Here is a 14,222-nt window from a genome sequence, read left to right as displayed (position 1 = left end):
GCCAGCTTCCACAGAGGCCGCACGGAGTTCGACGGAGAATAAGAACCACACAAGTGATAAAGCTCGCTAATTTGGAAAAATGGGGGCTGGCGTGGAACTAGAGAGAAGGCTAAGTGTAGGGGTTATGGCTTGTTGGCATATACGCTTATTACTTTAGGACAGACCCTGAAAATTCCAGATGCCCCTCTAAGAAAGAGACAGGAGAAGTTTATAATAATATCACTAACCATCTGTGAAGAGTACCCAGAGAATTTATCTTCCAACAGAGAGAAGATCTCCCTTAAAACCATCTTTATGCTAATAATAGAGCAAATACTCATTGAGTAGTATATGCCAGGTGATAGACAAAGGGTTTTGCTTGCTTAATCTCTTTGTCCATCCGAGGGGGGCACTATGAGTATGCCCATTTTGTAGACAAAGGAGCTGAGCTTTGGAGGGATTCATGAATTTTCCTATTCAGCCAGAGAGAAGAGAGCTGGGACCCCAGTGAAGGTCTTCTGACCGTCGAGCCTATCTTGCTAAATTTTAGACACAGGTTACTGCCTCTAATCATTTGCTCTGGGAGAAAAATACATTTACTTTTAGTGTGAAGTTCTTTTAGCTCAGTCATTTTGCAGACTCCCCAAATCTGCCGCATTCGAAAGCAAGTGTGTTAACTCACGTACTTGCCCATTAACACAGCACAGCTTTTTCTGAACCAACGATTTTTCTCAGCCTAAACAGACTACACAACTTGTACCCGAGTATTTTTGCCTCTTTGCTTTGGAACTGAAAACTTAAAGCCACACTCGTCACTCACCTGCCATTAGAGAACACAAAATGAATACGAATAGCTCACATCTATTTCAGTGTTTACCGTGGGCCATGCTTGGTACCAGGCACTTGACTTGTATTAACTCACTTCAAGCTCATCACAAGCCTCAAGATAGGTGCTATTATTACCCTCACTGAGCAGAGAAGGACCCAGGAACACAGGCTGGCTGCAGGGTTTCCTCAAAGTCATACAAGTAGGGAGGAGCAGAGCGGGGGTTCCAGCCCCGGGGAGTCGGCTCCTGGGCTATGCTCCCCAACCCTCTTCAATACCATCTCTCACTGCCAGATGCTAGTCTGATTTTTATTCGAATCCCAATTCTTCTTTTCCTTGCTGTGGCAAATAGTTAGAAAATAGCTCCAGTGAATTGCACCTCCCCGTATCAGCCAGACGCTGACTGGCTTTGACCAATGCAAAGGGCAGACTGGGGTTCCAGTGTGTCACTTCCAGGCCTCGGCCTGTAGGGGCCTTGCAGCCTCACCTTTCATCTTCTTAGAAGCTGCCCTGAGAGCAGCACAGAAGGAAGCCAGGCCAGCACACTGGAAGATGAGAGGCACACAGAAGAAAACAGGAGACCCTCAATCCGCAGCCAGCACCAACTGCCAGAGGCATGACCTTGGCTATCTTGGCCGCTCCTGCCCCATGGACCCTCCCGCTGGATGAGCCAGGAGTGAGTTCAGACAGAGCCCGTCAAGGAAACACCCAGCCAATCCACAGAAATATGAGAAAGGCTAAATTATTTTTGTTGTCAGCCATTGAGTTTTGGGGTGGTTTGTTACCCAGCAATAGAATGTGAAACACCTCGACTTGCTCAACTCCATATTTATCAATTTGCCCCTTATATAAGGACTTCTGTAGCCCTCCCACACCCTTCAGTCAATCAATGGATCAATAATCAATCAATCAATCGATTATTCCTTCAGAGCATCTCCAGAGGTCATGCAAATACAAATCAGAATGTACCAACGGGCATAAACTCATTCTGTATCTGAGGACCCAGAAGCCAGCCCCATCCTTAGGGCCGCTGTCACCCTCTGCCCTTCTGGGTCGCCTCCCAAATGAACCTCAAAATTCACAACTATCCATTTCCCCAGGTACCAAGAAGTCACCTTGCAATAACGTAAGACAAGGGGTCTCCTTTGAGGGTCTCTTCCTGACCCTTGGTTCAGAGAGGGAGCTGCCCAGAAGGAGACATGTCCACAGCTTTAGAACATTCGGTCTCTGCTTCAGAAACTTCAGGGAAGGATGACAACATCAGAAGGTCTGGCCTGATGGCGAGGGGAGCAGTCAGGGCCGGCCAGGGGGCGTGCAGAGACAGGCCCACACATTCTCACACACTCGCGCACCCCACCCGCACAAGCCAATGCCAGGATGGTACGAAGGAGAGACGAGAGCCACGCCACTCCTCACCTGGCAATGTGGGCTTTGAGTTTCACTGACAGACCGCTGGCTGCCTGAGAGAAGAAATACAACAGAACAGTATCCCGTGGAAGAAGGGAGGACACGGGCTGGCCCTTGCCACCAGAAAACACAGCCCTCTCTGCCATCACTTACTCTAGCTCCAGAGCAAAGCAGGCCTGAAGCGGGGTGGCAGCAGCAGGGAGGGGGACAGGCGAGGGAGAGACGAGGCTGAACCAGACGAACCCAAACCCTGTCTGCGGGCCCAGGGCATGGGCTCTCACGTGTCCCGCCAAGACAGGATAAGCATGGAGAACAGCTCGGCCTGCTGTGGCTAGTCCCTGCCTCTGTGCCTCTCAAGTACTCGTGGTAATTAGGAGCAAAGGAGGGCGTGGACAACCCAAATCCTCGGCTAAGCCCCAATCCTGATTTTAGCCCAGAGTTTATCCTTTTGTCCTGGGAACTTTTTCTCCTTTATCATTTTTTCCCTTTTTTTTCTTCTTCTTCACTTTTTTCTTTTTTAAACAAAAATGACCAAGAAACATAAACATTAGAAGATTCGAGTTTCAGGTCCTTGGGCTGGTCTTTCTTTCTGGTTGCTGCCTTCCAGAAGAGAAGCTGCTAAAAGAAGGAGCAGAGAGAAAAGCTGAGACACTGGGTAACCCAAGTCAGCAGGTATCCGTGGGCCAGTCACATCGTGAACTCTCTGGAGAAAGAGCAGGGGATCCTCATGGTGATGGAGGCAGGGTGGGGAGAAGGCAGTTAGTCGGGGCAGGTCAGTAGCAATCAGGATTCTCCAGAGTAACAGAACCAATAAGAGACCTATATCTACATCTACATCTATACCCAGATACCTAGATCCATCTATATTGAGATCTACCTCCCTCTCTATATATATTCATATATATATATATATGAATATATATTTCATAAAATCCAGATACATAGATCTACCTCTATCTATTGCATATATATCTCTCTCTCTTTATTCATATTCATGAATAGAGATTTATTTTAAGGAATTGGCTCATATGATCATGGGGCTGGCAAGTGTGAAGTTTGCCAGGCAGGCGGCAAGCTAGAAATGCAAGTAGGAATGATGCTGCAATCTTGAGTCCAAAGTCAATAGGTCAGGCCAGCAGGATGGAAACTCAGGCAGGATTTCTGTGTTACAGACTGGCGGCAGAATTCCTTCCTCAGGAAATCTCAGTTTTTGCTTTGAAGGCCTTCAACTGATTGGACAACGCCCGCCCATGTTATGGAGGGTCATCTGCTTTACTTAAAGTCAACTGATTGCAAATGTTAATCTCATCTAAAAAAATACCTTTGCAGCAACATCTGGACTAGTGTAGAAACTAGTCTACTGGTGTAGAAACTGGGCACTGTAGCCTAGCCAAGTTCACACATGAAATAAACCATCACAAGGTCCGTATGAAAAATGAGAGCAAGAAAAAAAAAACCTGGTCTTACAGAAAACCATACACAGAAGAACCAAGAAGAGTCACGGGCCATAGAAATGTGCACTGGGAAGGTGCCTTGATGAATGATGCAATATTCCTGGAGAAAGAACCAGAAGCTCTCCTCCCAGTGGAGGCACGGTTGATAACGAAGGGCAGCTGCTCAGGCCATCCTGACCAAGAGCTGCTTTTATGAGACAAAAGGAAGTGGGAAGCTGACAGAATGGAGGACGGTGGGCTGAGAGAGGAGGGTGCTCCCGGAGTCTCGGACCTGACCCAGGATCCTGAGTGACCCATGAGATTAGGGCTCACAGGACGCAGAGGAGGTCAGGGGCCTTGGTGGACACAGGTTCTCACACAGTCTGGTACTGGGCCTAGGTTGGCACCGTGTCAGCCTCTGGAAAGGTCACGAAAGTTCTGTAAGACATAGTAAGAAGAAAGAACTAGCCCTGAGATCTTAGCCTATCCTCACTTCAGGCCTTCCTCTGTCCCTGAAACTTTCCCTGAGGGCCCCAACCTACAGTGAAGTCTCCCTCTACTGAGTCTAGGACTGAGTATCTGCTCCCCTCGAGGAGCTGTCACCCTTGGGACCTGACTTGTCTGGACCGTAGGTTCCTGAGAGCGAGGACTCTATGGCACCCTTCCTCATCCTTCCCTGCTCCCACCCCTGGCCCCCAGCTCCTTATTCATAGCAGAACCATGGAGTCTCTATTTAAAGGATACAGAAAGAGTATTTAGTCCAAGAACCCCTCTATTGCTTGAATCCCTGCTATGTGCCATCTCCAGCCGCGGAATTCTGTTCTAGCCTGACATTTCAGACACGGGGCCACCCACCGCTGAGTAAATGCCCAACGGTGGGGCTGAGACCACAGAGGCTGAGAAAAGAATATCTATACCCTTGACTCATCCTGGAAAATGCTACACTCCACCCTCAGACTATCAAGCACTGGATTTTCTTAGGGGGAAAAAAATCAGTAAAAGGTGACCCGCCTGGAAATCGAGAGGAGCTTATTTATGTTTCGCTGTGAAAGGAATCGTCCACCAGGCCAAGAACATTAAGGAAAACACTAGCGTTGTGTCGCCCACAATTAGCCTGAAACCTCTTCCAATACCACACGCCCACCTAGCCTCTTATCAAAAATGAATGCAATGCTGAACAATAACCCAAAATAACAAACCATGTGTTAAAAACAACCTTTCCTAAATCACGACTTGAAATTCCAGAGGCAGAAGAACTCACGGCCCCTGCCTCTGGGTTCCCTGAGTCAGCATGTGAGGGTGGCAGTGGTCTACGCCGCCGACTCAGGGCGGAGAATCCGCCGCCAAGGGGACTGCAGACACAAGAGGAGGAACAGGTAGGACCAGGTCCGAAGGCAGTGACTTTCCTGGTCTTGAAGGGCCGGGGATGTGGTCTCCAGGGGAGGACATGCTGCTGGAGCCCATAATCTTCAGGAGTGATTTATGGAACGTCGAGGAGCAGGCCCTTTTTGTTTACTTAGCCACAAAGAGTTTTAGCACCTACGGTTTCAAGCCAACTATGTGAAGAGGTTATTTTTCTTACTTGTGGACTTTGCACTTTTTCACAGGAGGGGCCAAGTGGCCCCCGGGGGACCATTTTTCCAAGCACCATGTGTGGGGCTGGCTCTGGCCTGCCACCGTGGGCCCTCCATCACACCCAGCACTGAGCTGCCATTCAGCCATCACCGATTCCCGAGTCAGAGTCATCTAGGGACTGCGAGAGCCCCCGAGAGAGGAGGGGAATGCACAGAACCATTGCTCAGGGCTCACTTCAGATCTGAGGACAGACAACAGGCCTAGAAAGGGAAAGGCCCAGAGGAGAGGCCCTGCCAGGTCAGAGAAGAAACAGCCTCACTGACAAACAGAATGGAGTCAACCCCGGAAACTGTGCTCAGGGGTGTAGCATGTAGAGGTGGGGGTGGGGCGAACAGAAACAGAATATGCACAAATTTAAAACGGTCACCTCTTCCACTGGGATGGGTTCTTCCATCTCTTTAATCTAAAGGCCCTTTCCTCTAGCAGGTGGGTACCCAAATGAAGTGAAAATGATACCATCACCCAATCTTAACCTACAGAGGGACTTTGGACCACTGGAGGAGGGTGGTCTCTGGAGCAGATGACCCCTTCCGATGGACTAACTGGCCAAGAGATGCTCTTCACCTCTGGTCCAGAATAGGTGAGGAGGCAGCAAGGCTCAGTGGGATGGCTGTTCCCAAATGCCAGAGAGAACTCAAGGCAGTCAGAGGAACAGGAGTGGGGGTGGCGTGGGGACACCTGGGCTTCCTTGGCAAGGCTGAAAGCAAGAGTAAGAGCCTAGCTCTCCCACTCTCGCACCCTCCACCCCAGGGCCTGGCACAGGGAAGGCTCTGTGGCTGTTTCATGGAAGTCAACAACAGCTGGAGTAGAGGCCCTACAGGGTGGTGGCCAGGAGCATGGGCTTTGGGGTCAGAGGGATCAGTCTCCACCACGTGTTAGCTCTGTGACCTTGGGCAGTTTCCTTCAGCTCCCTAAGTCCCAGGTTCCTTACCTATAAAAGCAGGGTAATGATAGCACACACCCCATAGGGTCTCTGGGGGATTAAGTGAAGCAGTAGAGGCATTTAACCTGGCCCCAGCATCAGCTAATAAATAGTCTAAGATCTTAGCTGGTCTAAGGCAGCAGTATCCTCAGCAAATGTGGAATGAACCTGGGTTTCCTGACCCATCGCCGTGAATAACTCGTCTCCTCGGTTGGACTGCAGGGATGGATCAAGGGTGGGTAATGGGAGCAGTCTGGGCCAAGTGCAGGCGATACAGAGGCACACTGCCTGTAGGCGAGCTAAAAAAATAATAATGTAGCTAAGAATCAGTTAGAGGAGACTTCCTTTCTATGCTTGCCATGCCAGCAACTCAAAACAAGATCAGTGATAGAACATTTCCCTGCACTGCAGTGGACCGCACCACGGCCCCCTCCCTTTGGCACACCAGGGCCCAACAGCCGGCTCCTTCCTTAGACATTACTTGCATTTCCTCCCCTTCGCACCACGTAGAGGCCTTGGCACATAGCAGTTTTTGATGGGCCTGTGACCCTGGACGAGGCCCTTCACTAGCCGGGGCTCTTTTCTGACATTGAAAATGAAGTGGTGGTACTAGATGATGCACTCTCGAGACCCACGGCCTTACAATTAGGGAGCATCTGGCGCGCTTCGCCACGGCTCGGGGACCTGATCCAAACTCCGCCTCCCATGTCCCAAACCCCGCCTCCCACATCACAAACCCCGCCCCCCACATCCCAAACTCCGCCTCCCACGTCCCCGCTGAACCTAAGCACCAGGAAGGGGTTAAGTGAGGGGCAAGGCTGTTGGTTCCAGGTTCTCCCCTGTACCTCTCAACCCCTTCAGAGTCATGCTGTGGCTGTGGCTCAGAGGCCCCATCTCCAGAACAAAAGTCACCATGCCCATCCCACATCCCCGACGCTGGCTGAGGGCACCTACTCACAGGGGTGTTTGCAGTCGGGTCTCTGTAAATAGGGCGTGCTTCTGGGACAAAATGTCGTGGGTGAGGACGTGGAAGGGAAAATTACAAACCAACCATCCTGTGTAAATAATTTCCCTCTGTGGAACCTAAAATGGCCAGGCATGGTTCACCATTGTTGGAAGCACTGACTTCTGCCTTCCCACACAGAAGAAACTGAGGAGTGGAGGAAAACAAGGTATAAATTCTACAGAAGATATTTCTTCAAGAATGGATCGTCCCAATATAGCATACAGGCACTTTTTAAAAAAACTTTTCCCCCAAAGCATCACTGACTCACATCCCCTCAAATTTTAGAAAAGGCTCCATCTCTCCTGCCTCATGCCATTAAGTGAGCTCATGTGACCCTTCCACCAAAAAGAATGTGAAATGCTTCCCAGTGGTTTTGCAATGACAAGTACTGAGAAGTGGCAAGCTGTCTTCTTTCTAGTTTTGCTCAGTAACTTCATTGACCTTGATCTGACAAGCTCTGTCCTTTAAGGACAAGAGCTAGCAAATAAAAATGTAGGCAAGAAGGAAGGAGGGGCCACATGCTGGGGCGGGGGTGGGGGGAGGGAATGGAAGAGATAGTTTTTAATTTGTCAAAGTGTCATAACTTCACTCTTCATCTCCCAAAACACTAATGTGTGAGTGTGTTTATAAGATATATACCCTGCCTTCTCGCAAAGCCATTTTACAAATAAACACAGAATGAGGACCCTCGGACAGAGCAGAGACCATAGCTGACTTCTAGCAAATTGGAAGGAGCCAATTGCAGTACCTTAGCAGGACCTGTAGTTTCAGGTTTTTAGTAGCAGAGGCCAAAAGAAAATGCTAGGGCACATGGTCATGCTATCAACACCAAAAAGCGTACAAACTCACCTACGGAAAAAAACCTTCGCTGTTCAAGCAAGGCCCAGAGGCCGATCATACTCTCACCTCACCCGCCCCACCACCGCACCCCTATGTCCGAAGCAGATGCGGTGGGGTGAAGAAGCAAGACAACTGGGAAAGCTAATTTTAAAACAAGGAAAAAATGGACTGCGGGGCTGGGCTCCCTGGGGCCTCCAAATATGTGTATGGCTCCTCTCTGCAAAGGGAAGACTTGAGAAAGGCCTTTGTTGCTATGGAGAGAGCCATAGGGATGACCACCCTTCCCTGTCCCCAGCTCCATTCTCCTGGCCATGATTGACCAAGACACCTGCAGCAGATAGATGGGCAGGCGTCCAGAAGGCCAGTTATAGAAATAAACATCAAGGGTTTGCTTTTATACAGATATTTTAAATGCTCGCAAGCCCAGACCCGTCCTCGGCTGCTAACGTTAACAGATTACTCATTCTTCCTTACAATCACGTCATGTGCGAGGTTCCAGGTGGCTGTGGGGTATTTGCTTACAACAGCTACCGCTGGTTTCCCTGAGAGCTGTTTATTTTTCCAGGCCTCAGGTCATTGCATCACCCCGCGGTTTCTGGGCAGGCCAAGAGTGTTGGTTTGGGGGCTGGGGGATCCGGCCAGGAGGTGCTGTTGCCTCAGTGACCCCACATCCCAGTCATAGCAGCTGTCCCGGCAGGAGCTTCCCTGGTGAGGAAGGAGCAGTCCAAATGCAGCCAAGGGGCCCGCGGCAGGCCGAGAGGAGCACGGCGCTGACGCCGGCAGGTAGGAGCAGGGCTGCTGCGAACAGCTGGCCCGCCACGCGGGTGGTGAGTTAGGCAAACGCTCCCACGTGTGCGGGGACGGGGCTGTTTTCATGGCAAAACTTACAAGAAATGCATTTCCACCTTGTACCCCTGCTGACAGCTGGGTCTTGGGGAAACAGAGCTCCCCCAAGCTGCTGCGTTCGGGTGATGCCCGCAAGGAAGCTCTGCTGGGCAAAGAGGCAAGGGAGGAAAAGCAAGTCCTTTTGGATTTCATCCCCAGCGCCAGGTTCTAGGGCCTTCTCGAAATCCCAGATCAGATCGTGGAAGAAGTTAACAAGGAAAGGTGGCAGGAAAGGGAAGAAAGAGACAGGGGAGGAAGAAGAGAAGTCAAGTGACCCCACCAGTGGCTCCAGCAGGTAGGCAGCCAAGCGGGGGCAGAGGGAGAGGGCCCCTGAGCCTTGAGGGCATCGCTACGCTGCCCCAAGAGAAGAGTAAGGCTCACACGACCATACTTCCTGAGAGTATTTCCCCAGACAAGAAAGCACAGAATTCTGTCATACGGAAAAAAAAAAGGAGAGAGAGAGAGAGAGAGACTTTTATAAATCACAGCTGTAGGAGAGTGTCTGCACATAGTAAAATTAGAAGCAGTGGGACATGGAATATGGGACAAAGAATGAGACAAGGCCTAGTTTTCGTCATTTCTTTAATCTCTTTGCTCTCGTCTATAAAATGTAGATGATTAAAAAAGATTTTTAAACTCTAGTTATATTAAGAAGTGCCTTGGTAGCCAGGCTCTGATACCAAAAACTCCGCAAGAGTTCATATTTGGTCCTAAAAGCAGCACAGAGTCTCTGGCCAACACTCGTATGTGAGGACATGCCTGCTGTCAGGTTTTAGGGTGTCGGCTGGCCAGGTACAAGGGGTGCCACAGAGGCCAGAATCAGAGTCAGGAGTCCAGAGGGGCAAACCCGTCAACGCTGAGGCTGCCAAGTCCTCAGAAGGCGACCCTGACCACAGGGAACACAAGACAAAGCCTTAAAAACAAGGACCGACCCCTCCAGGAGGAGAGAGGGAGACAGGATAAGTCTGCAGCCGTATGTGTCATGTTACTGCAGAGCTTCGGCTGCCCAGTGGAACCTTGCCAACATCAACAGTCCCCAGGCCAGAAAACAAACCTGGCGTCACAGGGTCTGAGTGTGAAAGAAGGATGTTTGGGGTGTAGAAGGAACTGGGATGGCCTTCTTGCCTCTGAGAGAGAGTGGGAAGAACTCTCACCTAGACCAGCTGCTGAGTCCCACTTTGCCCTCCCCATGGGTGGGGGCTGAAGCTCAACTAACCCAGAATCTTCTGGCAAACTCTAACGGGAAACTGCCTCGGGGGCTTGACCCAGAGGCTCCAGTCCTTACCAGAGCCAGCTGCCCAGACATGAGTTATCACCAAAGTGTTATCTGATTTCTCATCAAACCAAATGAGATAACATGAAGAGTACTTGGCACAAGATATAAAGATATGCCATCAAGAGTAGCCATTATTTTTTAAATCATTCATGATGTACCTACTCTGCATTAGGCATTTCATATATATTGTTGAATCCTCAGAAAACCCCCGCAAGGCACTAAGAACTTTGTTTCACAGATAATGAACTTTCTCGAGGTCACTTGGCCTCTCATGGGAAGCTAGCACTGGAAGCCAGGTCTGTTGGTTTGTCTGATACCAAAGCCCATGCTTATGCCGTTACGAGGTTTACCCCTTCTATATACAAATGATTCCCTATCCTTGCCCACAAAAGCCAGACCTCAGGAAGCTTCCCTGGCATCCCATTTGTGAGAGCACAAACCAGAACAGAATGTTGAAGCTTGGCAAAGGTTCATGTTAGATGGGGCAGGGCCACGTGAGCTGCCCAGAGTTCCTGACCTGATGATGCAGGCTTCCCTGGGCATGTTGGGAAACATCTCAGGAGCCATGGCCCCTATTTCTGCCTGGTCTGGCCATGCACACATGCCCATCCAAAAGCTTCTATTTCAGTCCCATAGGCCAAGGGCCGGCAAACTGCTCTCTGTAAGGGGTCAGATAGTAAACATTTAGGTTTTGCAGACCAGACGGTCTCTGTCACAACTATTCAACTCTACTACTGCAGCTCCCAAACAGCCATAGACGATAGGTAAAGAAACGGGTAAGGCTGTGTTCCAATAAAACTTTATTTGCACGAACAGGCAGGTGGCCATTTGTCAATCCCTGCCTAAATGCCTTTGTGACACCACGTCCTATGCACATAATTCCATCAAAAGGGTCGACAGGTACTCAGTCAGTATTACTACTCGATCATGATGGAGAAAAGTCCTCAGTTTATAAGAAAATGCCTAAGGTATCGATCTCTGATAATTACTGCTTTTCTCAGTTTCTCCCAGGGAAGCTTTAGCTCTCCCTGAACTATCCTGTTCTATACACTAACCTTCCAGACAAAACTGGGGCCAACCAGGAAAAAACGAAGGTGGCTGGGTCACACCAACAAAAAGAAGGCCGTTGTACCTGTGTGGATACCATTTCTCAATAAGACCCAATACTCATCCAACTGGCGACTCTACAGGGCAAGTAGGAATGGAAAGCCAAAGGACTTGTGGATGCAAACATCAAATAGCTTCACATCACCACTTTACTTGACTCCGAGAAAATAGCCCAAGAAGACAAGCAAAGATAAATCATTTTCCCCAGCCCCACCCCTTATTAGCTGGGACCCAGGATAAGTTACTTCCTCTCTCTCAGCCTCCATCTCTACATCTGTCAGATGGAGGTGATAACATTACTTATCTCATTGGGTTGTGGTGAAGCTTCAGTGAGATAACACATGTCAAGTTGTGCAGGACCCCACAGGATGATTCCGATTTTGATGATGATGATGATGATGATGGTCTTTTCTCCTCTGTCCTCCCCCAGAGCAATCAAAGTGAGCTAGATTCTATAATAGATATAATAGAAAGGCAACAAAGCCCTTGCCCTCACAGAGTTTAGAGCCTCGATAGAGAAATTAACCACTGGTAGATGAAAAAGAAGCAATTTCTGGAAGCAACTGCTAAATGTCAAGTGAGTGTTCCAGGCAAATGGTGCTGTAGAATTTCAGAGCGCTGGCCCTCAGATCTGCCACCTGGTCACAGAGAGAATAAAGCCTCACCCTGGGGCTTTGCAGACCTGGTGCAGGGAATGGGGGGACCACTGGTAGATGTCACTTCCAGGTACCCCAGGCACCAAAACCATGTCTCTTTGACTTATCCTATTTGCCTAACAGCAAGAGGGGAGGTGGAAGAAGGTTCTACAAAGAAGCTTTTGCTCACAATGACAATCACAAATTCTTTCCTTATTAAAGAATGCTCACTGTAAGCGGTATCATTAACATTGCCATCTTTCCTACCACAATGATGATAACAATAAATAATGTCCTTTCAGCTTATCTTGCACTTACTATTTATCACTTAGCCCGGCACTGCTTAAGTACCAGATAGACAGTATCTCAGTTAACCTTTACTCACAACCCTTCGAGGGGAAGATCATGATCCCAGATGAGAATTGAGGCTCTGGGTGGGATTATTTCACTTGCCTGGGTCACTCGCTAAGTGCTGGAGCCAGAAAGTGAACGCAAGTTTTGCTGATTCCAACACCTGTGCTTTAAACATGGCACTGTTCTGTCAAAGACTGGTCCACAGGACTCACATAGTCGTCTTCGCACCCCATCATCCCATACCTCCAGCTCTTATCAGACAGAGAACCAGACACATGCAGAGGTACTGACCAGCCCACGTCACAGAGAAAATCAACCAATGCTGCATGGATTCACCTCAACGGGTAACTCACTTCGCACAATCAAGTTCCCCCACCACCATCTTTAGGATAGAGCTGGCATACGGATAAACCTACAGGGGGCCAAAGACAGCCCACTCATTAATTAACGGTCTTGTAAAACTCTGCCCATCAGTTCAAAGGGATGGATCTTTTGTTTATAGACCTTGATATCCATAAGGAAAAAATGATAGGGCTGAAATGAAATCCACCAAATTTATGCAGGCATAAATTATGCAGAGGGGCATTTCTCATACTAAAGTCTTAAGCTGAAAGAAGGATAATTTCCCCACGATAGAGATACAGATTGGGTTTGTTAATAAATTTTTCTCTTGGTGGACATCTGGTCTTTACTGATGGTAAATGAACTTTATTGACTTTGGTCTTCATTGATGATAAATGAACTCTATGAATGAGTCCTATAAATCTGATCACACTCCAAAAATTATCACCTTTCTATAAGGGGTTCAGTCAATACCAAAACCTGACCACTCACAAGACCCTCAAAAGATCAGATCAGAAAAGACATGACTGTAAGCAACTATTCGGAGCCTTAAAAAACACACAGAACCAAGTCTCTTATGGCTTGAAGTCCAACTTTTCCATGCCAGGTCATGTTTTTCAAATCCTTCTGCATGGCATATAGAGAGTCAATTAAAATAGTAAAACATACAGTCAAAAGATCTTTTGCTAAAAGGATCAGCTCCTCACGAAAGATGATCCCTGAGCTACTGATTGAAGAAAATTAAAGTTGAAAGGGATTCACTCCTCTGATCTTTACAGCTGTAGAAGTTGAAAACAAGACAGGTTAAATGACTTGCCCAAGCCCATACAATAGGTAGTCATGGACCAACCATGGGGCAACCACAGGAAAATCAGGCACGTATACAATCCTAGGCAGATTATTTACCTGAATTCCTTACATTGGTGTTGTTCAGTTTGGAGTCCTTGATTACCAAGTGCTTAATCCATAGAGTAGGGGCTGTAATTTCTGGGAAAAAAAAAAAAAGAAGAAGAAGAAAAGAGAAAATAAAATCTGGGCAAAGGGGGTGGTTAACTTGGAGGGCAGCCCCCAGACTTCAGGAGCTTTTTCTAAAGCCTGAGGCATCAAGGCTTTGAGCTTTCTCCCTCATTTCACATCCACTTTGTCTCAGTGCCTTCTCCCTTCTCACTACGGAAGCTCCTCTCCCCGCCAGCTCATAGGAGCCAACCAGGGCCTCCCCTGCTCAGAGGCAGAGTGGTCTAAGTCCAGAGGCGCTGAGCCGCTCCATCCAGGAATCAAAATATTATCCCAGGAGGTGAGGAGCATGGGCCAAGCCAAGTCTCTCTCAGCTGCTTCCCTGGAAGAAGATTTAAAGGGGATAAATCAACAAATGAATGCCAAACAGACCACAGAGACCATTTTGAAGGAAACGGCTGAGCCACAACAGATTTCAGCTTGCTGAGACTCTTTTCCACATGGGCAGGAAAGTGATGAGTCCAATGTATGCGTCAATATCCTTCCTAATGGTTTCTCATGAACAGAGGCTGAACCCCTCCATCCAGAGAGCTTGGGGGGCCTCTAGGCCGTTCAGGGCTT

General features: G+C 48.6%; 1 protein-coding gene across 6 annotated transcripts in view; it reads right to left on the bottom strand.

The window, feature by feature from the left end:
• SMOC1 (SPARC related modular calcium binding 1) overlaps positions 1–14,222 on the bottom strand; it is a 212,597-nt gene that overhangs the window by 22,925 nt on the left and 175,450 nt on the right. For all 6 annotated transcript variants that reach the window (XM_064571253.1, XM_064571250.1, XM_064571252.1 and 3 more), the window contains exon 7: positions 13,554–13,634. In XM_064571253.1, the coding sequence (XP_064427323.1) occupies positions 13,554–13,634 (81 nt within the window). The remainder of the gene's footprint in view (positions 1–13,553; positions 13,635–14,222) is intronic.

Source organism: Mirounga angustirostris, unplaced genomic scaffold (assembly GCF_029215605.1).
Source record: "Mirounga angustirostris isolate CCGP_5_RB_7025 unplaced genomic scaffold, mMirAng1.0.hap1 SCAF_9, whole genome shotgun sequence".
In the NCBI taxonomy this organism is placed as follows: Eukaryota; Metazoa; Chordata; class Mammalia; order Carnivora; family Phocidae; genus Mirounga; species Mirounga angustirostris.
Note: the sequence above shows the minus strand (reverse complement) of the source record. Positions and strands in the feature narration are given on the sequence as shown.